Here is a 26911-nt window from a genome sequence, read left to right on the forward strand (position 1 = left end):
CACAAAAGCAAAAGAGATAAACAAAACAACAACACCGCTAATGCAAGTATTGTTGTAAGTTTTGATTTTATTTAAATTTAAACAAAAACGACAGCAAGAACTCGCGAAATGAAAATAATATTCGGATGTTGTAATTATTATTAATTAAACCGATAATTTAAGAGTTATGTAAAAGTATTTAATCGCGAGAAAAAATAAAAGTTGATAAGCGCAAAAAAAACACGTCCGTCCTCTGCAACGAGTGAAAGTATGTACATATGTATGTTTAAATGGGATTTTACAATCATTGCATTTTGATTGTGAGTAGGGAACAGTGAAACCTATGTACTGGAAATCTCAGCTGTATCTGGAGACAATGCTGGGTTTTCTGTATCAGTTTGTTCAGGCTTATTTGTACCCGACTTAACAGCCTCAGCAGCCATAGGGGACACACCTGTCTTACTCTGAAGAACAGCATTAGGGTTATCTTTTGAAATAGGCCTTCGAGTGGGCAGCAAAAGGCTTTCCAGAACCCCGAAAGGAGCCTCAACTAGAACATATACGACATAGGCCATCAGCATCGTGAAGCCAAAATCAGCCCAAAATCGGCACATCTGAAGGACAAGAGAGAGTATTTAAATATTATATAAATAAGTCCTTGTTTTCTGTTTGATAACTTACGATTTGGTAGTTGCCGAAAAAGGTATTTGTTCGAGTGACGCCAGCTTGAAGGGACATCATGAACATGTGGAAGATGTAACCACTGTAGGAGAGCTTAGACAAAGGTTGCCACAGTGGAGACGAGAGGAACCCAGTGGCCATGCCACCATAGCCCTTCAAACATGCGAAAACTATCCAACTTAGACCAAGCGGCCAGGCAATGCGAATCAGAGTTAAATAGAAAGCCTCTTCGATAATGGTCATCGTTGCAGATTCATAATTGGCAAATAGACAAGTGAAGATCAGGGACAAGCTGAGAATCCATCCGAAGAAGACAGCGATGCGATTCAACTTGAAGGTCCTGCCACGGTTAATATGAAGAAAGTAGCCAAAAAGGGCTCCAACTATGTATGGAGACGTTCTTGAATTGGTATAGTGATAAAGACTCCGTTGTGCCTCTGGGATATTCCTGTGAACGCCAATTGATTAGGTATTTGTTTGAAGATTTGATGGACTTAAAACTTACATGGACAAATTGTATATGACCATTTTGCTAAAAAGGCAAGAGGCCAAGAGGAGCATGAGTACAAAGATTCCTGCTGCCCCTTTATTTCCCCACTTGTAGAGGATAATGAGAAAAAGAGGTCCAAAAAGGTACAACTGCATGTCCACGGCCAGATACCAAGTATGGGTGAGACACTATTGAGAAAAGATTGAGAGTTATCACTAGAGTCACGTCTCAACTTGGAAATCAAAGAAATATTACCAACGTATCAGTGGCGTAATTTTGCAAATACAACAAGGTCCAATACCAAGTCTTCTCGCAGACACTGTAGTCGTCGGGTAAGGCGCTCGAAAAGATTGGTCCACCCCCCAGAAGGGGGAGTATTTTCATGTAGATGAGAATGGCCACAGCCACGACGGGAGTGAGTCGTAGGTATCGATGCAGATACATCATGAGCACATTGATCTTGCCCTTTGACCTGAAGGGCAGACGGGAGCCTTTAGTTTTAGTGAAGCGCAAATTTAAAACGTAACTTACTTTTCTATGGCACGCAGTCCATTTGCCACCACCAAAAGGCCGCTAACAAATAGGAAAGTATCGACGGCATAGACCCCATTGGTAATAATCTTACTAAAAGGTGTTCCAAGCCACTGAAAATAATAAGATTAGATTAGTTATCCGCATGATGCGTTCAAGTTAATTCACATACGGAATAGGCTTGATTCCTGTTGACGTTTGGCACACGGAAGCCCACTAAGTATTCATGCAACAAGATGACCCACATTAGCGATAGGCAACGCATGCCGTTGAGGCAATTGATTACATTGGGATTAGATTTGCTATCCACAATGTGGAAGAGGGCCCGAGAGTTGGCACGAACCGAGAAAACCTTCACCAAAGCAGGAAGTTGTTCTGTTGCAAAAAGGGCCAAAGGGAAATATATATGTATAAGTTTTACAAAGTCTGTTGTTTTCTTCTTAAGTTCCAACTCACTTTGATCCTCACAAAGGTTGTAGTCATACAGAGTTGAGAGAACACAGGTGGTGGTCAGGATCGATAAGAGGATTCTACAAGGTATAAACAGATATGAATAAACGACATTGACGATCTGGATTTTCTTACATCGTGAAAATAGTCACACCATCGAGAGGTTCTTGCTCAGCTGTTTGACAAGTAGCTTCATTGACAACTACCTCATCTTCATCGATCACTAGATTGAGCAGCTTCTCAACTAGACTACGTATCATCGTGTCCACCTGGTTAGCCGTGCAGGAGGCGGGAAAGCAGACAGCGGTATTTACACTGATCGAGCTTATTTTGGCAAAACAGTATTTGCCTTGCAAACTATAACTACTATTGACACTGTGGTCGATGCTCAGGCATTCTTCGTAGTTTCCTAAGTCCCTGCGGTTACCAACGAGTACGCCGGATGGCAACGAACCCCAGGAGTCTATCACTGAAATGGCATTATGTTATTTCGCGACTAACCGTGTGTTCAGAAGTATTTGAACTTACTTTGCAAAGCCCATTGGCTGTCCGAGCTCAAACCCTGTAATACAATGTGGATGTCCTCCAAACACTCATTATCCTGTTCATCTGTGGTCTCAACGGAAGTAAGACCCGTCAACGTCAAGTTCTGATAGAAATCGAAAAACTCGACAACCAAAGGTCGTAGTTTCAGAGTCGCTTGAAAGTCTCTTGGACTGACATCTTTCTGTTTCTCTCCCAATCCAGCTTTACTTGATCCTAGCGATACTAGCGCCACGAAACACAACAGCAGCGCGTTAAATATGCTTACACTCGGCATAATTCCCCGGCTAGTGAATAGTAAACTGATTAGTTTTAGCGCGCCAACACTTATTTTATACAGAACTTAGTCTGAGACTATGTCATTGATAAGGACAAGGTCGGGGAACAGGTGTGGTGGTTCAGTACAATCGTCGATACGGCAACTCAATTGATATTTATAATTGGTTGTTGATTAAAGACACTACCTATTTTGATGGTACGCAAGGCACTTGAATGAGTTGATTTGGCCAGATGGTTTGATGACACATCCATCCATTGAAAGGCTTAGCTGATAGGGACATTCCAACTTTGATTCTAGGCGTGTGGTAATCAAATGTAGTAAGTAGTGTAAAGTGACTTTTTTAGTTGGTATGTATCTGTTCGTAATGTAGTATATACAAACTCTACTCATATTTTAAGCGACATCAGATAATCATTTGGTTTGGTCAAGCATTTAGATAGGGTTTTTTGAACGGCAAAAAATATAATTTAATTCCAAAGTACTCATATCAATTTCCTTAAAATTTGAATCGCATTATTAAATATTCTGACATTATCTGAGCTAGTGATCAGTTCCATTGAAATAAAACGCCACTCAACCTCCCTAACATACTGCGTACAATAAAAGTATAAGTGAAATTCCGGGTATGCGGAGTAGGTACTTTATAAGTCTGTAGGTTCTCCAGCAAAATCCTTGTCACTGGACAAATAAAAATAATCGAGGAACAGCAATGGGAATTTTAGGAAATCGACTTTGTACAATTGATCCAACACTATGAATTTCATTTAAACTGATTGTTGCTTATGAAGAAGATTTTTTAAGCACATCAGGCTTTCACATTGATTATTAACAAATACCGCCTAAAAGGAACTTATGTGGATGTGTTAAAACCAAGTGATAAAGTCAAAATTTAATATTGTCCAATCAGGTTTAGTTTGATTTCAAGTAAGTATGTAAACAAGTATGAATTATGTCTTTTAACCGATTCACTTTACGGAATTTAAGGCGACGAGCTGGCCGCGTCGCGACTCGTCGTCTCATTTTGTTTGCCAGATTTGAAGTATTCGTTCTACTTTATATATGTATAAGTAGATAAAGAAAACCGATAAGAAGGTAGAAATAATCTGCACATATATATTGTATTTAACTTTAATTTAATAAAACAATTATTTGAATTGCAGGATAAATTTGATTTAATTGATTTCTGTGTTACTTTTCACGAGGGCAGCTACAAATGATGCATTCAGGTGAAAAGGCAAAATTCAAATAGTGAATGAGGCAAAATGCTCTACATTTGGCGAGATCGGAGATCGAAAGATAGTGGGGAAACAAGTTATTTCAAACATGATATAAACGTATGATAAATTAGCACACTGTCTGACAACAAACGTTGGACCCAATCGTCGGTTTTTTATACCCTTGCAAAAAGGGTATTTTCATTTTGGTCAGAAGTGTGCAACTTCTGGATCAGCCCAAACTCCTCCTAGACCTCCTGTAAGGGCTACATAGCTGAAATTTTGGATGTAGGCTTGTATAGACTGCACGAATTCAGCCGGATATCTATAACATATAGCAAATTCAAGAACACTGATTTTTCTCAATAACTTCGTTATTTTCTGAGCAATTGTCGTGAATTTAAATATTGGTGAGTTTATTACATCTATCGGGTGACTATATCATATAGCTCCCATAGGAACGATAGGTGGAAAACAGTGACTTCGATTAATAACTTTATTTTTTCCTATTTAAGATTGTAAGCCGTTCTTTATCAAACATAAGACTTTTTAGAAAAAGGTTAAAACGTTAAAACTGTTTATTAAATTGAGAAAAAATCTCAGTTTTGATGTTACAGAAATAAAGTAGATTGTTTATATATAAACCAAAGGGCTAACTTCGACCGCGTCAAAGTTTGTATACCCTTGCAAGTTTTTTGTTACTCTTTCCTACCATCTTAGCTTAGCAAATAACGAAGTTATTGATCAAAATAAAATAACGAAGTTATTGAGAAAAGTCACTGTTCGTGACTTTGCCGTTTGTATGCGAGCTGTATGATATAGTGGTCCGATCTGGATGAGTGCGAGATATACAACCCCCGCACTATATACAAGCCTACATGCAAAATTTCAGCTCTGTAGCTCTTAAGGTCTAGAAGGAGTTTGCGCTGATCCAGACGGACATGCCTATTTGAACTCGTCTCGTCGTGCTGATCAAGAATATATATACTTTACATGGTCGGAGATGCTTCCTTCTATCCGTTGCACACTTCTGACCAAAATTAATATACCCTTTTTGCAAGGGTATAAAAATCAAGCAAAAATATTGATATTTAAGCTCTGAAATTTTTTTTAATTTGCTGTTTTGTCAGCGATTTTTGAAAATGTTGTTAATTTTGTACCCTTGTAGTTCTAATCTATATTGAACTAAAGCAAAATCCGTGTATGAAGTTTGCTTAGACGTTTCTATCTGGCATTAACCGGCTTTGGCTGTAGAATTGAATGGGTATGTAAATGCTCCGACGCAACTCTATAATTGCTTAGAGGAATGGGAGTGGTATGGGTAGGCGTGGTGAAAATAGTCCACGTTTTTTCCATGTTTGGGGCTATTTGCATGAATTATATATACTAAGTTTCAGCTCAATATCTCACAGAGTTTATGCGAAAAAATCAACGATTGGGCCCAATGTGCCAAGTAACGTTGCCGAAGCCCATCGAGCGGTTACGGTGTACATGAGACGACAGCGCTGCGGTAGAACAATAAATCTAATTTATCTCTATTTCAGTTTGTTTCTCCCAGCCTTTTTGTTTTCCACCTTCATTTGTTGTTTACTGATCGATACGGGTGTCCGTAAATATATTTATTTTTTAAATGTATTTGTCCAAATCCTCTTAACCCTTGACTGTTTTAAACTTTACTTCCTCAATTACATTCTGTTTCATACCCTTGCAGATGGTATTATAAAATAGGTCAGAAGTTTTTTTTTAGCTTTTGCAATATTATTTGTCTTTCCCAGAAAATTAGACAGGCCGACATTTTTAAGGTAATGATAATGCACTGCCACTCAAACTGCTCGACAACAACATTCAGATTAGGCGTCTAAAAAGAAGTTACCCACTTGACATGCCATTCAGACGAGAGACAGACTGGTGATTCCATCTCCATTTTATGATTACCTTTGAAAATATTTGCTGTTGTCCATTTAAGATAGACTGCAAATCAAAGTAAATAAAAAAAAAAACAGAGGGCCTCAGCTTACTTCAACCCCGTTAAAGTTTGTATACCCTTGCAAGTTTTTTGTTACTCTTTCCTTACCTATAGCCGTCAAAATGGAAAACCGTTTTATCTAAAAAGTCTAATGATTGCGAAAGAACGGCCTACATAGGCCTTAGCATAGGAAATAACGAAGGTATTTTTCAAAGGCAGTGTTTTCCACGAATCGTTCCTATGAGGACTATATGCTATAGGCGCCAAGATAAAACTGACGTTAGACGGACGGTGAGACATGGCTATTTGAACTCGTCTCGTCGTGTCGATCAAGAATATATGTATGTATATACTATATATGATCGGAGATGATTCGTTCTATGCGTTGCACACTTCTAACCAAAATTAATATACCCTTTTTGCAATCGTGTAAAAAGTTCAATAGCAATTGGGAGGTGCTGATCACTGCTGTGTACTAAGTTTTTGTCGAATTTACACTGTTTTTTGCAGTAGAATCAAACCGGACCAGGAGTATATCGAATGTTCTTTTAATGCTGAACGTGAATACATGTACTTATGTATGTATATTTGAAGAAGTCGAAAACGCGACCCTCTAGTACTGGGAACTAGTAGGGTACCACCATACACAGCGGCAGAAAGCGAAGATTGTTTTTTTCCTTCACCTATGCGCTGTTCGCAAAATACCAAAAATATATGTGATCATAGTACCGTTTTTATTTCGTTTATGTTTTATGCCGCTTTCGTGCATATACTTTGTTGATCGGTGGTTCTACGTTCGCTTACCATAGGGTCAGTCAAGTAAGTACCCATGTAAGGACTAGTGGAGAAGGTAGTTCAACTATGGTCAATCGCCACCTCCAGTACTACAGGAAATGGTAAAAAATGGATCCACTGCGCTATGTTAATTACAAGAGAACTGTTAACACCAGCCTAAAACTATGTGAATTTTTAAAGTAGCAACTCAAAAACCGAAAGCCTAAAAGATTGCACCGTATTTCTACGAGACTCTTAGCATAAACTTGAAAAATAGCTTGAAACTTTTTTCTATTTAATCTATAATGTGGATTAAATTTGCAATTCTTTGCAGTGCATATAAGCAAATGCTACGATACCCGCGATTGTAAGGGCGTCGTCTAACGATTTTTGTTCGGAATAAATTAGGCAAATTGACACAAATAAAGTTTTGAAATATTTTGAAAAATCCTATTATTTTTGGGAATCTATACCTTCGTCAAACTTTAAGCGATTATCGAATGTGATAGTTTCATTTAATGCTTTTAAAGTCAATTTTTAAGTAATTTCCAAGCAAAACTAAAAAAGCTAAAAAACAGCAAAGTATTTTAGAAAATTTTAATTTCACGAAGTTCTATTTTTTTTTATTTATTACGTATTTGAAAAATACATATTTAGAACGATTCAGAGTTTAAGAAACGGGTCTAAATTATTAATTTTTTGAAATATCCAAGTGTTTGATGCTATTCTATGTAACTTTTTGAAATCGGCCAGAAATTTAATAAAACAATTCCCAAACAACAATAACCCAAATAAAAAAAAAAAAACAAATTATTAGCATTGCTACAGTCAATACTTTAAAGATCGCATGAAGGTCGGAAATAATTCCTTTTGGACAGGTTTTGAAGATTTTAGTAAACATCGGCTCGAATAAGTTGCCCTTAGGAATACTAATGTAGTTAATTACGCTGATGAAGAATACACACTTTTAACTTTTTGGGAATTGGACGTTCATAGCATTCAGTCGATTTTTCAAGTTGTTCAAAAGTTGTATTATTTCTATCATTATAAGTAGGATAGGATATAGTTTAAAACGATCAACCCAACTATTTAAGTAAAGCACTGGCAAAACTATGGCTATCGGCTTAGACTTAGTATATAAAAATGGTTTAAGGTGTCCTTGCTGGTTTTTTAGTTTACTCCACAACCGAGATTAGATTTCCATTCCTAATGGGGATCTTGGAAACAACAAACACAAACAGAGACCAAAGAGATGGTTACAAATATCTAACTTAAGAACAAGTCCAGCTGATCCGGCGTGCTCTTACTACGCTAAATTTTTATACCATACACCCATAGGGTGAAATAGTATATTAAAGTCGCCAAGATGTATGTAACAGGCAGACGGAAGCTTCTCCGACCTTATAAAGTATATTCTTGATCAGGATCAACAGCCGAGTCGATCCAGCCATGTCCGTCGATCCGTCCGTCCTTCCGTCTGTATAAACACGCAGATTTCGGAGGCTATAAGAGCTAGAGCCACCAAATTTGAAATATGCGTATGAACGTTTTTAACTACGCGGTCCATAAGGGCAGAATCGGCCATTGGATAGTGGCGGCGCTAGAGTGCTCGAGTGTTTGTAGAGTGAGCGAGAAAGCATGTTAAAACAATTTAATAAACATACATTTGGTTTTCGAAATTTTAAATATTTGTTTCACCTGGTGTATGGTATACCCAAGTCGGCGAGTCGACTTACTTACTTCATTATATCAAAAATCTAACAATTCCAGTTAAAATACACTTGAAACACATACATATTTGCATTGCGTTACATCAAATGGAATACTCTCTTGCCTTTGGTCTTTGAACTTGAAATCAGTTGTCATTGGAAGTGAACCTGAAATTTGACTAATTAAAGTAAAGTTTAAAAAAGTTATTCAAATATTCTTTGTATGTGTGTTCTGGATGGAACTACAATGTGAATGGCTTAATCTCTCATGAAATGGGTCATCGTCGCATGTTCGCATGTAAGGAGCAAGTCCATTTACGGTTAAACGGCATTTTATATCCCGTTCAACAACGTCTTTTGACACATTTCTTAGTGTCCAATAGGTAGGCTGTCAGGCAGCTTCAATCGCCCATCTAAATCCCCCCGAAATGAACTGGAGCTGCCGCCTGGCGTCAATGGACTGACACAGTTTACTAGTAACCGGCCAAGACCATGGCCCACCTCATATTTTCTGTGGTTGTTTCAAAACCAGCGCCACCAGCGCGCGTTTGGAGCTTTCTGAGAGATTGACCCATTTAGGCAATTGGCGCGTAGCTAACCTGTTTTCTTCATTCTGATAAGTTGCAGATGCAACTTATTGACGCTGCGGTGCAACATTGGGACCCAAACATGTATTAATTTCAACTGGCAACTGGCTTTGGCGGTGGCGGCGACTGCGACTATAGCAATGGCCTCGACCGACCGTCTGTCTAACGGTTTACACAAATATTGGTCAAAGATTTTCTTGCGAATGAGCACAGTCAGACTACAGAGAAGAGCAATTTGGGCCACTGTTCACGCAGGTTTTTCAACTTTTTGGCAACGAGATCAAGGATGTTAATCGAGAACTAGGTAAAGGTTCCTACTGTACAGCGATGCGTGTGTCCCTACAGCAGTCAAAATTCGTGGGGTTAAACTGACTGTTCTGACAACCTGACAACTTGTTGACTTAAACTCTGAAAATCGCTGTTATTAGTGTCGTAATTAACTGAGTTCATGAGCCGCCACAACTTGCGTCTCTGACTACGAATTTTGGCTAATTCACTTTAGATGTCGCCTTCAGCTGAGTGCAATCAGCAAGACAAAGCCAAGCGAAGTCCGACACAAGTCCAAGTACGAGTCTGCTTCAATCTTGGATCCGAGTCGGACTTGTCGTCGCTCTGGACGATGCCATCGAATTACTTGTGAGCGGTTCAGTCGACTTATTGACTTCGCGCGCTTCGGTTGCTGTTTCGGTGGATGTGCTGCATTTCATTTTCCCAATGGAAAGTGCACGATGATTATCTTGGTCACTCGTGAAATAAATGTGTTGTAATTGAATGAAAAATAAGGAAAAAATCAAGAAAAAAACATTCTATGAACTCAAAGTGTGATTTAGTTAGAGGCTAACAAGTATGTGATGCAATATACAAATTAAACTCTTACATATACATATCAGGTAAGGAAAAGTTAATACAAAGATCTGAATTTACAAAAGGTCAATTGAAAGGGTGGACACATTGAAGAAACGGCTCCTTGATTCTGGAATTATGTGGCCAAGTTCATCATCAACAGACTTTGCTAATGAATCCAGAGTTGTAATGGCCATACCGTATATTTAACGCTAAAAGTAGTTGGGAATTCAAACTACATCAAGCGAAAAACGATCATTTTGATTATATGACAAACGAAGGTTGTAAGTCGGCTCGCCGACTTGGTTATACCATGCAAGCAAATGTTTCAAATTTCGAAAATCAAATGTATTGTTTTTACATGCAATCGATTTTTTCTAAATTGTGGAGGCGGAAGTGGTGGTCGCAAAATATTAAAATCTGCGCGCATACTAACAAAATCTACATATTAAATTTGGTGACTAGCTTTGTTAGTTTTCGAGAAAATCAGTTTTATTTTATTTTCAATATCTGCGCGTCTGTTAAGCAAGTTTACATACCAAATTTAATGTCGCTAGTTGTCATAGTTTTTAAGAAAATCTGTTTTATGTGAATTCCGGGGGCGGAAGGGGGCATGGCAAAAAGTTTGAACAATTAGTTTCTGCGCGCTAACTAAACGAGTATATGTACCAAAATTGATGTCTCTAGCTGTTATATTTTTTAAGAAAAACAGTTTTATGTAAATTCTGGGGGCAGTGGCCCGAATTCCAATCAACTCTACATTTACATACTACACGAGTCTACATACCAAATTTGGTGGCTCTAGCTCTTATAGTCTCCGAGATTTGCGTGTTCATACAGACGGACAGCTAGACGGATGACTAGATCGACTCGGCTGTTTATCCTGATCAAGAATATATATACCCTATGGGGTCGGAGAAGCTTCCTTCTGCCTGTTACATACACTTTGGCGACATTAAAATGGTAGATTTTCACCCTATGGGTGCATGGTATAAAAACAGTATTCTTTATAGTGCCCATTTTAGTACAGTTAAAATAGTAACTTGTAAGAAATCAAGGTTTAAGTTTATTGCAAGTTTCAATTCGGTAGTACATAGTTGCAACCTACTTTTACTTATACAAACCTTTGAAAATCCTACCTAAAATTTATGAATTATAATTTCTTTTGTTTTTAAAGAGTTTCAGCCGCAAAATCACTGAAACAAGACATTCTTTCAACAAATTGCATTGAACCTTTGATAGTTAGAATTCCACATCAAATATACAGACTCAGTATGTATGTATATGCCGGATATATGTATAAGATGCCGGAATTTTCTCATCGATATTATGTAAACTTGGAAAAATCAAACAAACCCAGATGAAGGGTTTAAAAGCAAGAGTTGCAACCTTTATGACCTGTTTTGATGGTGATAATCGTATTCAATTGGGTAAAAATATTGCACAATGACTTAAGAATCTTATTGATTGGTAACAGAAAAGTACACAATTATTCGATTAGCGCTATTCCAACTGTGTTGTCTGTACATTGGCAAGTAATCTTTTCCTGCTCAACTCGACGCCTCTGTCTCCATGCGATTGTCCGCAATTATTGTCGGCATTTCTTCTAGCAGGGATCTCTGGCGAGTGGCTTCTTGCAATTATTTTCAGATTTTCTCCTCAGCAGAGCACAAAGCGCACTGCACTTTGCACATTGCACACTCCACTCTGCGGCTGCGTGACAGGTCCGCGGATCAGAAACTAGAGCATCGATGTGCAGTTTATTTGAGCGGCAACAGCATCTGGCTAGCTCAAGCTGGCTAACTTGCTGGTTACCAGTTCTAAAAGGTGGGTCACAGCCATAACTCCTCGACAGAGTCCACACACTTACGAATAGTATATGTGTATGTGTGCAGTATGTATGCAGCTTTGAGCCATTTCCAATCACCAGTTTACCGCTACGCACGCTCAACTATCTCCTTATTGGGTTGTTAGAATGTGTTAATGAGCCATTCAAGGACTAATTAATGTAGCAGTCGCACAATAGAATGAAAGCCAGTTTTGCCTCTTGGCTGGGATGGCCAAATGTAATCAAATAAATTTAACTGATTCACGTACTAACTGGATAATGGCCTCAATGTCCATTATGATTGAGTCTGTTGCAATTAAAATTGCAAAACTTTCCCTCCAACAGAGAGAGGGAGAGGAAAACCAACCAGAATTATGATAACGTTGTAGCTTAAATCTTAATGTACCAGCAACGGCAACGGCTCAACCCACAAACCCATGATGCAAATGTGTCAATTTCATACCCGTCTTGTTGGTAACCAGAAACGCCCCCGTGCGGCATAGACACCAACACCGAAAACGACACCGAGAGACACCAACCCGTGACCCACAAACCACGCGCCTTTTGAACTCAGCTGACCGAAATAAATGAAAGTCGTTTAGTACCCCAAGAGAAGAGGAAAATTGTTAAATTACCAACCCACTGGGCACTTTGCGCCATTAAACAAAGAAGAAATCGCTCAATCTCGGTCTCTTCTTCACATTTGCAGTTATATTGCAATAAAACATTTTGAGAATCTTTACAAGAGCCGCTAGAATTCGGGGGCGTACGAATGATAGATATCTACATACATATGTACTCTATAGTTACCATATGGTTTGCTAGGAGCTTTGGCTAGTTAAAATATGCAAATGCTTTATGGCAATTTATGGCGCAGAGTTCATGAACAGCAACAACAACAACTGGCGTCACGCTCTTTTGAGCAATTTCTTTGTTAGATTTCATTATCTACGGCGTAATGCTCACCTTATGAGGGGGCATTGTTCGGTAAAGTGTCCATATTTCTCAGGTCTGCTTAAGAGATGTTCATGCCCTGCTACAATAGACCAATTAGATATTTGCATAGGAAAGTTCCAGTAGCAGCGCTCCATCGACATTCATTCAAAGGTATTATTTTTGTTTTTACTTTGATGGCCGCAAACGTTTTTGCTTAATGTATCTATTTACTGACCTACTAGACATTTATATAAGATTAGGTATACAAATTCACGACAAGTTTGGGTCTTTAGGTTTTCACCTCTATGGGTCATCTGGTCGTGATTGTGGTCGTAGTAACAAGATCGTTAACAAAAAAAAACAAAAAAAAGTGGCCAAAAACCACGCGAATATCAACTGCAATGCCTGAATGTGAATGGGCCATTGTTAAAGAAGAATAAAGACGACAATGAAGTGAGAAATGCCGTAATGATGGGCATAAGTGTAGAGAGAGCAAACCATGTGACAATTGCTAAAAGTGTAAGTAACTCCGAAGCGTGTATTTTACTCCATTTTCGTGACTCCATGTGCGAGACATGGAGCTTAGTGACGTAACGAACCCGCAAACTAATCGTTAGTGGCTTGAAATGAAGCCATAACTAGAATTCAGGCATGGCCGAAAGATCGATGTATGGTTCTCCGATAATTGCATAACACTTTAGCAAAATAAGCTGGAGAGAAATATATGTAGCTAGATATATGTACATACATATGTATATCTCAGTGCATATCTTGTTCAGTTTTTGCCCATAGTAAGCGCATGTCAGATACGCAGTGTTGGGCACAAAAGAAGCGCAAAGGAATCAAGCGTATCGTATCTGTATCTGTGAAACCTGTGCGTCTGCCACCCGAGTATATATCAACATTTCTATATGTATCTGTATCTTCAAGCATGCATGCGCATTCGCCAGCGAACCTAAGAGAGCAACAAAAAAAAACAACTAATTTTTAAAATAGTTGCCAACAAACTAAACACACTCACACAAAACAATTGTGTAGAGAAAGTGATTTTATCATGATGATAAATAACTATGACATTATTCGTTAAATACATCACATTGACAGTCACTCCCCCTACCAGTCCTCTTGTCAGTCGGTCCAATTCCTGACCCCTTTTGAAAAGTGAAAATTCTGGAAGACAAAAAGCTGTTTAATAGAAATTCAGGTTCTTCGTTTTATCAATTTTATGGCCATTCGTTCATCACCAGTAACAAAACACGAAACCTTCATGCAGCGGGATAGGGTCACGCAGCCCGGCTTCATAAAAGTAAAAGTGCTTGGTTGCTGTTGGTTTCTGTTTTGTCTTTTGATTCATCAAAGACATCTGGACAATGAAGAACCATTAAGTTTCCATTGTTTTATGTGGTCCAATTTCAATTAGTCGTTACCTTGATACTGTTATCTCATGAATAAACATCAAGAGATCTTTTCTGGTCTTGACAATTTCAAACCGGCAGCAGCAACATCAATCCAAACAAACCAATAATTATGAAAATGTATACAAATGAAGGAAAGTTGTCGATTTAAATCGTCTACGTTTAGGTATAGATTTTTATGGCATTTCGCTCAAGAGTATTTCTAATAGAGAAATGGAAACGCAGCTTTAATTGATTACGACTGAAATTACGAGCGAAATGGCATACTTTGGACAAACAATGTAGTTATATTCGTATATATGTACATACGTACGTACATATGTTTGTTTTTAAAATTATCGATGCATAACAACAAGTACGAGTATCTAGTTTTGCTTTTATTATATTTTTAGATGAAATAAACAAAACGGATTAAAACGAAAGCAAATGCCAATAAAAATTAATTACTTCCCGTAATCAATTTTCTTTAACATTTTTTGATTCGTTCTGTTGAAAGATCTGATGTAAAAAGTGGACTTTTAGACATCTAAGAATATTGAATACTAAGGAAAACAACTAACGAAATGTTTAATGATATTCTTTCATTTAAACACATTCCGAATAAAACTGAAACAAAAAACATATATGATTGGGATTCTGAATAAAAAATCAAATCATTCCCGAGCCAAAAGTTTTTTTTACTAAAAAAGAGAAACTAGGTATTGATAAGGCATGGAGATTTTCAAAGAAATATATACTTGATATTAAGAAATTTTACAACTATTAGAGCCAGCATTAAAAATTTGTTTTTAAAGTCAAATCGTCTCTTAATAATAGATATAAAACAATTTAGAACAACTTTTTTCTATGGCACTTTTAAGGTTCATGCAACATTTTTAGTTTGTTGTCTTAATTCTTAATATTTTTCTTATATCCGATTTGTCAAGAACACAGAATAAGATAAGAACAATTTTTTTGTGATCATAGGAAAACAAATAAGTGTTTACGTTTTAAATTGTAATTAAGTCTGTTGTCTCTGCTGATGTTAATGGCCCTAATTTGATCTAATTTTATGAATTAGATTCAAATTGAAAAAAGCGAAAAACGCAAAATGGTTTAATATTCGATTTGTTTGAAGTTTTGTCCCAAAGTTCCCGAACAAGTAGAAACAGCGGCTTGTTGTCTTTCGAATAATCGAAGGCTGTTCAATGCTTCGAAACTTTGCCAGAGAAAGTTTGTTGAAAAATCAACGTCTAACGTTTGGTTAGAAGCCAAAGATGAAAGTGCTTCGAGATATATGTATATAAGTACCTTTGGCACAAAAAAAAAATTCAAAAAATATTGTATATGGAAGAAGAAGATACCTGCTTGTTCTGATTCGTCCAGAGCAAATACAACTTTATCGAGTGAAATTAATTAAGCGTTTAGGTAGTCTTAGAGTTCTCACAATAGATGCGTTCAATCATCTCATTGCATGCACTTGAATGATTAACATGCCACATCAGTTATTTTCTTAAAAGGGTTTTGGCTCGATTTCAATTCTTTTTCGAAACAATCAGTTTTCTAGTTCAGAACATTGTAATATTCAACGCCTCTTGTCGACTTTTCTATACCCTTTCCATTTCATTGCAGATTATTTTGATAGACCTAAGTCCTACAGTTTTCACAATCCACATGGTGTGGCCATTCCAACCAGAAATCCCTGAGGCTCTTCTTTAATCAAACTGGATGAGAGGGTTCAACTTCTTTGAGGGTACATATCAGCATCAATTAAAGTGAAACATGATCACGGTCATTGATTTCGAAAATGCACGATGCATGATGCTTTCAGCCCCCTCACTCCCTTCCCAATCCTTTCCATTATCTATGGCTGTGCCGTCACAGCTTCTGCGCTTGCGCAAATGGTAAAACCGGGACGGCTGGCCATTCGGGAGTCAAGCAATTCGGTTGCGATGGCGAATTGGCCAGCGGCGCCATCAGATGGGGAGATTGACATTGGGCGACTGCAAGGTTTTGCGTAAATGGTTAACCATTCACGGTTATTCAGCCGCATAACACACATAGATACACACTCACACACCTACAGAGAAAAACTGCAACAAGTGAAACATAATAATAATCCAATCCAATCCAAACATATTGTATGAGCATTGGGCAAGTGATTGTTCATTTGGAGTGTGTGTGTGTGTGCGTGCATGTTATGTTGAAAGGTGTCGAATGACGGTCGATCTCGTTCATCTTGTGGATTGAAGCCGAGTCTAGTTGGGAGCTGAGTTGAGCTGAGTTCATCAACAACAACTAAAACGGACAGACATTTTCATTGTGCCACGCTGCCCACTTACGCCAGAGACAATATTGTTTTTGCCATTGTTGGACCACCCTTCGACTCCTCCCTCCACATGGAATCTTCTGCCCCCCAACTGTTTCTTGGTTCGCTTGGCCATTTCTTTCGGCTCGGAGAGTCGTTGTTCGTGTTTACTTCATTTTTTTTTTGTGTTTCTGAAGCGCATCGACGTTTCGTTTCATTTCGGCCACTCGCAGTCGCTGTGTGGCATTCAACGAACTCAGACTCGGACTTGGATGAGGCCGGGCTTAAAACTTTAGCAAACCAAACCAAATCCGAAAATTACAAGATTACGTTTTGCAATCGGGGGCATATATTGCCAGTAACTCTAGTGTGTGTGACTCTAGTGACGAGAATGCCTTTAATGGCACATTGATAAATCAGCAAGTAAATAGCTCATCCAATTGGGTTAGGTCTCTATCTGTGAGTGTGTGTGTGTGTGTGTGTGTGTGTGTGTGTATTAAGGCATTTACTAATTACTGCAAAAATAACAAAACATATGTGTGTATCTATCTATACAGTGAAAGTATCTTTAAGATAGAGACGCCGAATGCGTATCACAGTTTGTTTGTGTGTGTGTTTGTGTGTGCTTTTGTGTTTGGCAACAAATTTTTCTCAAACTACTAATATTGCATTTTATGTGGCAATTTATCAGTCAAAAATATTTGTAATCGCTTTGATTTGTGCTGCTTTATAATTTGTTTTCTGCTGTTTGTTTCGCTTGCAGCTAATTAATGAGCCAAGCATAAATAAATGGATCCACATACACGCCATGCAATCACCGACACCGCCACCACAACCACCACCGCCGCGAATGTTGTTGCCACCACCGATGGAGCACTACCGCTCCGAGAATGCAACCGGATCGCCTGCATCTCTCCGTTGTCCTATGCAAAGTGTTAAAAGATGTTTCGCTAACATGTTAAAAATTAACATTCAATGTGAATAATTGAATTGCATTTACCGCTAATTGCACACAAATTGAGCAGATGAAATAAAAGCCTCAAAAACAAAACAAAACATAACAAAAAACCCAGTAAAACAAAAAACTCTTTAAGCCAACTGCAATGGTCACTTGCAAAGTGGACTCTCAAACTGTAGTAGCCGTGCCCATTCCCAAAATGAACTCCGTGCGAAGTCGCAAGCCAACCGGAGGAAGTAACAACAGTCTCAGCCTCAGTCATAGCAACAATAGCAACTCTTCCGGCTTCCGGCTCTTGGATGGCGATCAGCTTGAAAACAATTCAAGTGTCAGTCGAAATTCGATATACAAACTCAAGATCGATCTGATGTTTGATGATTCCAGGTGAGTTCTAACATTAAAATATAATCGAAATTATCGAAACGATTAGATTAGATTCCATTGGTTGCGCTCTCCTTGCTTCAAATCAAATCGATTAAGTTGTCCATAAAGCCATCAAGCCAACTTTCAATAGAAATGAAATACACTTTCGTTCTCTAACCCACAAAATAGAAAGAAAATAAACCCAAAAACTTTAACTAAACTTAACTGAACTAAGCTAAACTGGTCTGAGCCAACCAAACAGCATCTCGATTTCATGTTTCTTTTACCGTTTGTTGGTTTTTTTTTTTTTTTGTATTTCCATAAGCAACAAAACTACAGTTAGTTGGAAAATTAAAAATTCGTATTGACTTTTGAAATGCTTTTGCTGTTGATGTTGTTGCTGTTGCTCTTTCCATTGGTGGATCTGGCGGGGCTGAAGTGAAGGCTAAGTCATCTCGGACTGGGAAGTAAGAAAAATGGAGATCAAAGATAGATCTGTCTTGAACAATCGACACTTGCTCTATGCATAAATATTGAACACATTGACACACATTCACGGGGCGAACTATTTAATTGATTAAAAAACAGAAAACTCTAGAGCCATCCACCATGCATCATCTTCATTCACATTCACCATAATGGGTAATAACAATAAAGACGACGGGGCAACGTTCTTTGGAAATCAGCATTTTCGGTTTTATGTCAACCAACGGTAAACATCAGAATAGCTTCTATTGGAACCAGACTAAAGAGCGGTGTGCCGCATAGAAAATACAACAACAAAAAAAAAGAAGATGTTGGTGATTCAATGGGTGGCATTCACTGGATACTCATACCCATTCCCCCATGTGCAGGATGTCGATTGCTGTGCCACTTCGCACATACTTACATACGTATAGACAAAATATGCTAATTCACGGCTAGTTTGCTTTAATCAGTCATCAACTTTCACAAAAAAAAAAACACATAAAACAACTTTGAACATTTGCCAAACATATCAAAAGCTGTCATCGAAATTTTTGACTTGAAAGCTAAAATATATATTTGTTATATGATTACATCTCAATAGTGGGAAGTGCAACATCAAAAAAAAGTGACAATAATTTGATTTCTTCTTGCGAAATGGAATTATTAAATTTGACCACTTAATTTGTCAGTATGAACAAAATTTCATAAGTGTAAGCATATCAAGTGGCATTAAGTTAAACTTGTCTGAGACAACTATTTCTAGAGCCTTTTGTAATTGTTAGAGGAATAGGCGATCCCACCTAGTGGGCTTATTCTGTACTTTGGGGTGAATTCTGTGGCTTCTCGGACAAAAACTTGTTACCGCAATCAATTTCCGAGTTACGAATAAAATGCATGGTCAAATATAAGTACATAAATAGTGGTTTAATATTGTGAAAAATCGGGAAAGTATGTGTAAAAAGCAGATGAAAGCTAGATCTAGATCAAGTTGAATTAGCATCAACAACCAAGTGGGTAGAATCATGTCTTTATAAAAGTCACCAAATTGGAAATGCATTTATTACACTGTGCATCACCAAGAATCAAACCGCATCGGACCTTATTTTCTGAAAGTACATCTATTGAATAGCAAAACCCTATTTGGGGTTTTCAAAGTTAGCTCGAATTTTTTTTTAGCGAGTTGAAATTTTTCGATTTGTGGTTATTTTTAGTTCGTCATATGAGCTAAATATGACTTAGATATCGATTCCTTTTTCATGCATTCGACCTAAATCATCCTTATTTGTTTAAGATATATTGTTCATGCTTAAATAAATTCATTTTATGATTCTAACATAACCCAAAATGCTACTTTAAGCTACAGTTTTCGAAAACATTACAATAAAGCCCTTTTTATACCCTTGCAGAGGGTATTATAAGATTGGTCAGATGTTTGTAACGCACAGAAGGAGACGTTTCCGACCCCATAAAGTATATATGTATATTCTTGATCAGCATGAGAAGCTGAGTTGATATAGCCATGTCCGTCTGTCCGTCCGTCTTGGCGTATGAATTTTACTCAGCCGTCTTAAAAGCTATCGGGCTGAAATTTTTTTCGGTGCTTTTTATTACCCGGGAAAAATAAAGTATGAAAACCATCAGGATCGGACCACTATATCATATAGCTCTAGAAGAAACATTTTCATAAAAAATGGAGTATCGCTATGAAATTTACATATGTGATAATATTGGATATAAAACGCCAGATTCCAAAATTTGAATGTGATCGGATAAATATAACACAAGTTACAGTCAAAATAATAATCGGCTCTGCTCCCAGCTTTGCCGGCAGCGCTGCTTGCTGTCTACTACGTCTTTCGTCATCAACAGAGTACATGCATACACATACAGACGCAACGCTACATAAACTGTATGTGTATGCGTACGTTGCTTTGCTTTCGGAATAAGGGAAGAAGAAGAACAAATTGTAAAATAGAGAGTAAAATTGTTTTGTTTGTATATTGATGAATTGAGTTGCAGAAAACAAATTTTGAACATGTAAAATTATTATTACCAAGGAATGCAAGGGTATATAAACTTCGGCATAGCCGATGTTAGCTTCTTTGATATTTTAGGGTAGTTTTGGAAATATTTTTAATTTATAACTATTTCTTGTGATATGAAAAATTGTAAAATTAATTTTGAAAAATAATTTAGACTGTAGCTTAAAGTGGCATTTTGGGTTATGTAAGAAATAAAAATTCGAGCTAACTTTGAAAACCCCAAATAGGGTTTTGCTATTCAATAGATGTACTTTCAGAAAAAAAAGGTCCGATGCGGTTTGATTTCAACAACCCACAATTGTTTTTCTTAATACGATTAATCGGTCGGTTCCATTAAATTTCATTAAAGTGCAATTTTAAATAGCCAAGCTATATACAGTAACGGTTTTGACTAGGGTAAGCTGAATTGGCTGGGTGCGCTAAAGTGCTGGTGAACATGTAAGAGTGGGCAAGATGGCCTGGGAAACAAATTTTCTATATTGATTTGGTCTTTTAGCCAATCAGTTGATGCATGATTAAAAGGCAACTGAAATATTCAAAATTTTTAAACTATTGTAAAAATTTTGTAATGTCTAATCTTTAATCTAATGTTAAGCTTTTTAAATAATACACTATGTAATCGAAAACTTTAATTTTTCAAATATAAGATAGAGGGATGTCCCCGTATCTTATGTAAGACTTCATGAGATTTTGTTAGACTGTTTTTTACTGTATTTCTCAAAAAAAAACGTTTTTATATCCATATTTAGACGAAGTTGCAGCCATGGACGCATAAAGGTTAGGAGTTAGTTTTTATTGCAGGGTAATCACAAAGTTGTGATAACGCAAAAGAAATAATTTATATTCTAAGTGCATGAGTTATAATATCTGTTTGTAAGTTGATGTTAGTCTGATAGGGACAAGAGCTGAGAGAATTTAATAATATTTCTAATATGTTTTAAATGACTGTTGGTAGGTTTTGCATTAATTTTAAAAGGTTTTTTAATAAAATACGACATTGAAAAAGAAAAACAAAAAATTAATTTTTATTCTTGGTGGTTTTCAATAGTTCCAAAACGAGACCCAAACAAGAAAAATTATTTTAGGAATCAGGGCCCTTAAACTAACTGAGGAACAAAAAAGAGATCCCTGCACCAAAATGAATGTTTAGACTTAATCGTCTTCATTAGATATAATTTATATGGCTAAATATGTTATTTTAGTCGAGAAATACCAAAACTGTTCGTTGTCTGATTTTAGGCATTTTTTTTAAGATTGACTTTTTCCTTTCCATTAAGCAATACTCGTATGTTTTAATAGTTTATGATGATGATTTCAATTGATTTAATTTTTCTTATCGCTCTAGATCGATGCGGAGTAACCGCCTCGATGATCCGCGAGGATCGCATCGCACGCGCTCCATCATAATGTATGGGCGTAGTGAGTTGGCCAGCACCGCGGGCGACAACGGACGTTCGCTGAGCAGCTTTCTGCACGAGTCGAGCGAGTCTGCCAAGGTTCTGGCCGAGGCGGCTAAAAATGACGTGGAGCGGATAAGCAACAGTGTCCAGGCGCAAATCGAGCAGCTCTTCACCGATGTGGCCAAAGATGCCACCAGTAGCTTCGAAGTTACATGCCTAGGATCGCTGCCACTTAAAGACAAAGTGACGAGTTTGCAGGGTTTGCAAGAGCCACTGCGACAACTCTATCTAAGTGAACTACCCAAAAAGGTAAGGCATCTAACAATAAGTGGAGTGGTCAATCAGCTAATCGCATCTACCTGCAGAAACTCTGCTCGGGATCATTGGATATTTGCGCCACAGGATTGCGTGTGAAGATGAGCACAATTTTAGTGCCACACGCTCTGGGCTCCGATGAGCCCGACGCCCATATAACACCTTTCCACAACATTGCCGTGTGGTCGGCGGTGAAATTCGTTATTTCGGAAGATGATGGCGGAGCCGCCTTTCTGCCTTTGATCACGGATCCAGATAATATAGACAAGACCGCACTGTTTCAGCCGCTAAGGTAAGAGACTTGATCACAACCTATTGAATAAATGGACACTAAATGGGTCTTTACCACTTCACCCTCCCCAGCACCAACGAACAATTGTCTGTGGAGCACAACATCCATATACATGCTCCGATCTTTGCAGTTGTCATGCGTTCAGCCAGCTCGCCCAAGGTGCTGGAGTGCCACGGCTTCATCTGCAAGAGCACCGAAGATGCCATTGTCATAGCGGCGACTCTCTACCAGAGCCTGATGGCCCATGTCAGCACCAATTCGCACCGCAGCACGAAACGGCGTACGCCGCGTCAGCAAAATGGAGTTTCCTGCATTAGCATAGCAAGCAGTTCGGCCATCACGGGCTCCAACTATTTGTCCCGCTCGCAGTTGGCACACAGTGTGAGTGGGCGGCGCAGCTCCTTTCGGGACAGCGGCAGTGTTCAAGGAATGGGTGCTGTCGGCACATCAGCATCTCGATCTGTGCGAAAAAAGCGAGTGTCGAACAGTTCACTCAGTTCCAATAGCAACGTGATCAACGAGGCGGCCGAAGCCGAAGTGGACACCTCGACGGAAGAACGGAAGCGAAAGTCCCACAAGACTAGGCGGGCGCCTCCTGTTCCAACAACAATTCCAGGTTCTGGCTATAAAGGCAACGGCAACATTGTGTGCAGCAATGGGCATGTGAATCGCCTGCAACACTCGAAGAAGCCAACTGCTGGCCCTGCTTTGGGTGCCGGAGCCGTGGTGTCGGGGGGTGTGGCTGCAGGGGAAACGAATGGAGATATACTTACTCGCGTTGCCATACCCAGATCTGGCAGCTTCCTTAATGCAGGCGGGTTGACACGCTACAAATCCAGAGCGGCACGTCGTCACTCCGGCAAACTGAGTGGCGGCGGCGGAGGAGGAGGTGGAGGGTGAGTATACTAGCTGACAGCTTGGGCCCCAGACCATCTAATAATCTGTGGGCCCATAGGCAGGGGGCTGGTGTTGAATAATTTTAATTTTTGGTGGAAAGGTTTGGTTTGGTTGATTGGCGTCATTTGAATTGTGCTTCTAGTTCCCCACTTGGTTTCAGCGAGCTGTTCAATGAATTCCGATTGCACGAGAACCTTCATTCCCTTGACGACATCCTTTATGCCATTATCGATGCCGACGGCATGTCCTTCAACGATCTAAAGCCCATCTATAAAGAGTTTCTGCTAAAGCTGGCCGTGACCCTCACTCAGGATGAGTTGTTTCAACGTTCGAAGAATATTATGAGGAGGCAAAAGAAAAAGCAAAAGCATAAGACTAGTTTGAATGGGTCCCAAGTGAGTTGACCAGACCGCAGATGTCAGATATATCCAAACTAATCCCTAATCTATTCAACTACCTCTACCCATGAAATAGAAGAAACCCAAGGGGTGTTTCTTTGGTGCCAAGAGCTTGAAGAAGGTCTTCCAACTTGGTCAGTTTCGTTCGTGCCGCGGTAAGATGCCCAAGGCCAAGTCGTTGCGTTCAAAGGAGGCAGCTGCCATTGGAGGACAGCAGCAACGACGCAAGATCAGTCCTCCCATACTAATTGGTCCTCCCATTAGTAGCCACAATCTTGTCCAAGCTCATGTCCAGCCTCTGCAGCAGCGTAATCGGGCAGCAACAAGTGGATCTGATGTGTCCGTGGTGCGGAACGAGCACGCCCTTCAAGGACTCAATCGAAACAGCAGTAGCGGGTAGGTCCTCAACACTTTGAACATCCTATATACAAGGATTTTTTACATTTACTCCAAAGAAATCTACATCCTTCTGATCTACGTATTTTGAATTCTCCGTAGATATGTGTCTTGCTCGGAGTGCAGCTACGACTCCGAGTCCTGCACTTGTGCCTCGGCCGATCGCTGCTATTGCAGCCTGCGCACCGAGCACTTGAACCACAAGTTGCGTCAAAAGAATGAAAAGAATATGGCCATGGCCAATTCCCGGAAGCCAGCGCCCAATGCTGTGGCAGCCAATCGGCATTCCTTGATTTCCTGCCGGTCTGACGACAAATGTTACTGTTCCATGGTCGAGGAGGAGCCCAGCATGCAATCCGACACCACCACCTGGTGCGACTCCGACAGTTGTGTCAGTGCCAGCAAATGCTATTGCAAACGCACCCAACGACGTGCCCAAAGAGCTTCCCAGGCGCCGATTAGCGATGACTCCCTTTCACAACGCAAGTCGCGGTCTAGCGGTAATAGGAAGGCTAAGTCTACCGAGAAACTGGGCTTGGACTATGAGCTCTTCACCATTGGCGGCAACAGTCAGCCAGTGCAACCCCATGAGGCATTGAGCGTTAAAAAGAGTGTGGAAGCAGCCGCCGTATTTGCCGACATGAAGTTGAGCCAGTCGACAGACATCAAGAGCCTTTGTCCCCAGTCCGGACAGAACAAGGGTCAGAGCGAGAAGGCTTCGATGAGGGCGGGCAATGGCAGCTGTCGTTCCTATGTTTCCTCGGCCAGGAAGTCCTCATATCGAGCGCGCGAGTCCTTTAGCACAGATCGCGCTGGCACGGCCGCACCAGGAGCCGTCTCCCAGAAATCTTGCAGTGCCGACGACCTGCTTTGTAGTATCAAGGCCATGGAGAAGGCGGCTTCGGTGCGAAGCAGTGTCAGTAGGAACCGAATGGGAAGCTATCAGTCTATGCGGGCTGTAAGCGCGTCTTTGGAAGACTCGTTGGGGTATTTGCCATAGATAATTATTCCAATACTCGATGTATATATACGCAAACGTACGCGCTGATTTAACCGATCTGAATAATTATACCACATACGAATATATTTTCCTAGGCATAATACTCCTAACTATGAGCGGCTTATGTTTCCCAAGATAATTATCACATACGTTATCTTCGAATGTCGTGTACTTAGTAATTCTCTTGCGAAACGTAATCACAGATCATATCTTACATGTAATCAGTTTAAATATATATACACATACATACATACATAGTTGTAAGTACACCCGATGTGACTTTATTTCTAAGTCTAATATCCGTAACAAGGTGCAATATAAAGACCATCATACATACAATAGATCTACCACTTCCAAACAGAGTGCAATATTTATTAATATATATTACGATTAATAAAATATATACGATTTTACATACTCACGTCCACAATACTGATTACAATACTGTGTTTAATAGTTCAATTCGGAAAGATAGTACGGGTCAAATGGGCGACACTTAACGAGCTAAGTAATAACAAGATGACAAAGCTATTTTAAAAATTGAATTCTCATTCTTTCCGAAAAACTGATTACCTAGTTAAAGTCGCTTTTTGTGTATTCCATTCATAGCTAATGGGCACTCCCAACGATTCTCAGGCCCTTCATCAGGGGCAAACCTAGATCTCAACATTTGACTAAAGTAGCCATTTTGGAGCGCAAATGGTTCTTATATATAGTTATTTGGCTGTTTCCTTTTTTTCCTTTCAATCCTTCCTAGATCTGGATTTTCGTCATAAAGACATGTTATAAGTATGTTTGGATAATCAAATAGAAGAATCAAATAAAACTCAATCTTAAAACCAGTTTAAGTCGAAAACTTAAGAAATAACAAGTTTTTGACTAATTTTAAGACTTTTCGAACGATATATCCAATGCAACTATTAGCTATATACTTTATTGTCTTAAAGATTTAAAGAAAGCTTTATGAAATTATGTCTTCTCACAATTTAAACATGTTAGTATACTCTTTCATCATATTCCTTTTACAAAACATTTTATTTTAATCTTGCCTCCAAACAAAAAACTTTCTTAAAAACTTATTTTCTAAAATAGCCTTTGGTACAATCAAAATACATATATAAGTCAAAGACAGCATATAATTTCTGTGTAGCTATACCAAAAACCACCAAGTTCTATCATCAGCAGAACTTGCTAAAGAAGTCAGAGTTGTAATGTTCATTCCATATCTTTAAATGGTAGTTGGGAATTTAAAGTTCACTTTTATAGCTTCTTATATCATACATTTTAAGAATTCTTCAAATAACGATCAGACCTCCCCTGCCCATATCTGGCTAAGCCCTTGCCTATTTCGATTAGTTCTTTGACCAATATAGTAGTTCTAGTTACATATAAGTACATATAGGTAAATAGATGACAGAAAAACAAAAAAGTCTAAAACTCTAAAAATCAGTGTGCCTGCTAGTGGTGCCAGTGGTGCAACTAAGGAAGGATCAGTAACCTACACCAGAAACGGATCCAGGGAGGTGGTCCAGGCCCCGTGCAGGACATGCTTCTTCTTCTTTATTATGGATCATGTATCAATGTTGTAACCCTACCACAAAAAGGTTAATAACAGTATAAATGGGCTATTTTGATTTTGTTTTATTACGTATTTTCGAATGGAACCCAAACAAAGTTTTTTGTAAAGTCTTCCTTGACCTACACGGATATATACATATGTACTTGTACAGACGATTATCGCACTTCTTGTAATTTTCAATCAAACAGTTAAATTGGCTCATTTACAACAAATATTTATAGCAAATTTGAAGTGAATCGTGATTCGATTAAACTAACTTTGAGAAAAATTCGTTGAAAAATTTGAAATAC

At 38.8% G+C, this 26911-nt stretch overlaps 2 protein-coding genes across 4 annotated transcripts; one reads left to right on the forward strand and one right to left on the reverse strand.

Annotated features, from left to right (window-relative positions):
• Nucleotides 1-216: 216 nt before the first annotated feature.
• Nucleotides 217-3233, reverse strand: LOC6651482 (nose resistant to fluoxetine protein 6). The gene is made up of 9 exons (XM_047009332.1): nucleotides 2660-3233; nucleotides 2267-2600; nucleotides 2138-2211; nucleotides 1854-2056; nucleotides 1682-1794; nucleotides 1406-1622; nucleotides 1166-1338; nucleotides 661-1108; nucleotides 217-593 (listed from the first exon to the last, which is right to left on the reverse strand). Exons 1-9 carry the CDS (start codon nucleotides 2949-2951, stop codon nucleotides 321-323), a joined length of 2127 nt encoding a protein of 708 aa, XP_046865288.1. The 5' UTR covers nucleotides 2952-3233; the 3' UTR covers nucleotides 217-320.
• A 14050-nt stretch (nucleotides 3234-17283) lies between these two features.
• LOC6651483 lies at nucleotides 17284-25403 on the forward strand. 3 transcript variants are annotated; one of them, XM_047009260.1, is made up of 7 exons: nucleotides 17284-17855; nucleotides 21690-22053; nucleotides 22110-22351; nucleotides 22423-23247; nucleotides 23349-23643; nucleotides 23723-24042; nucleotides 24145-25403. In XM_047009260.1, the coding sequence occupies exons 1-7, from the start codon at nucleotides 17617-17619 to the stop codon at nucleotides 25040-25042; spliced, it is 3183 nt and encodes a 1060-aa protein (XP_046865216.1). In that variant the 5' UTR covers nucleotides 17284-17616; the 3' UTR covers nucleotides 25043-25403. The 3 variants fall into 3 exon arrangements, with proteins under 3 accessions (XP_046865216.1, XP_015032379.1, XP_023036070.1); XM_015176893.3 differs by having other exon boundaries at nucleotides 23391-23643; XM_023180302.2 differs by having other exon boundaries at nucleotides 23391-23643; nucleotides 23726-24042.
• Nucleotides 25404-26911: the final 1508 nt, after the last annotated feature.

This window comes from Drosophila willistoni, chromosome 3R (genome assembly GCF_018902025.1).
Source record: "Drosophila willistoni isolate 14030-0811.24 chromosome 3R, UCI_dwil_1.1, whole genome shotgun sequence".
Taxonomy (NCBI): Eukaryota; Metazoa; Arthropoda; class Insecta; order Diptera; family Drosophilidae; genus Drosophila; species Drosophila willistoni.

Excerpts from the sequence above, each read along its gene's own strand:
- LOC6651482 (XM_047009332.1), bottom strand. The coding sequence starts at position 2,951 with ATGCCGAGTGTAAGCATATTTAACGCGCTGCTGTTGTGTTTCGTGGCG. Across the intron at positions 2,212-2,266 it reads GGTGTGACTATTTTCACGAT|AATCCTCTTATCGATCCTGA; the intron begins GTAAGAAAATCC and ends TATACCTTGTAG. Across the intron at positions 594-660 it reads TTTTCGGCAACTACCAAATC|ATGTGCCGATTTTGGGCTGA; the intron begins GTAAGTTATCAA and ends CTTGTCCTTCAG.
- LOC6651483 (XM_047009260.1), top strand. The coding sequence starts at position 17,617 with ATGGTCACTTGCAAAGTGGACTCTCAAACTGTAGTAGCCGTGCCCATT. Across the intron at positions 17,856-21,689 it reads CTGATGTTTGATGATTCCAG|ATCGATGCGGAGTAACCGCC; the intron begins GTGAGTTCTAAC and ends TTATCGCTCTAG. Across the intron at positions 23,248-23,348 it reads GGCGGAGGAGGAGGTGGAGG|GTTTGGTTTGGTTGATTGGC; the intron begins GTGAGTATACTA and ends TTTGGTGGAAAG.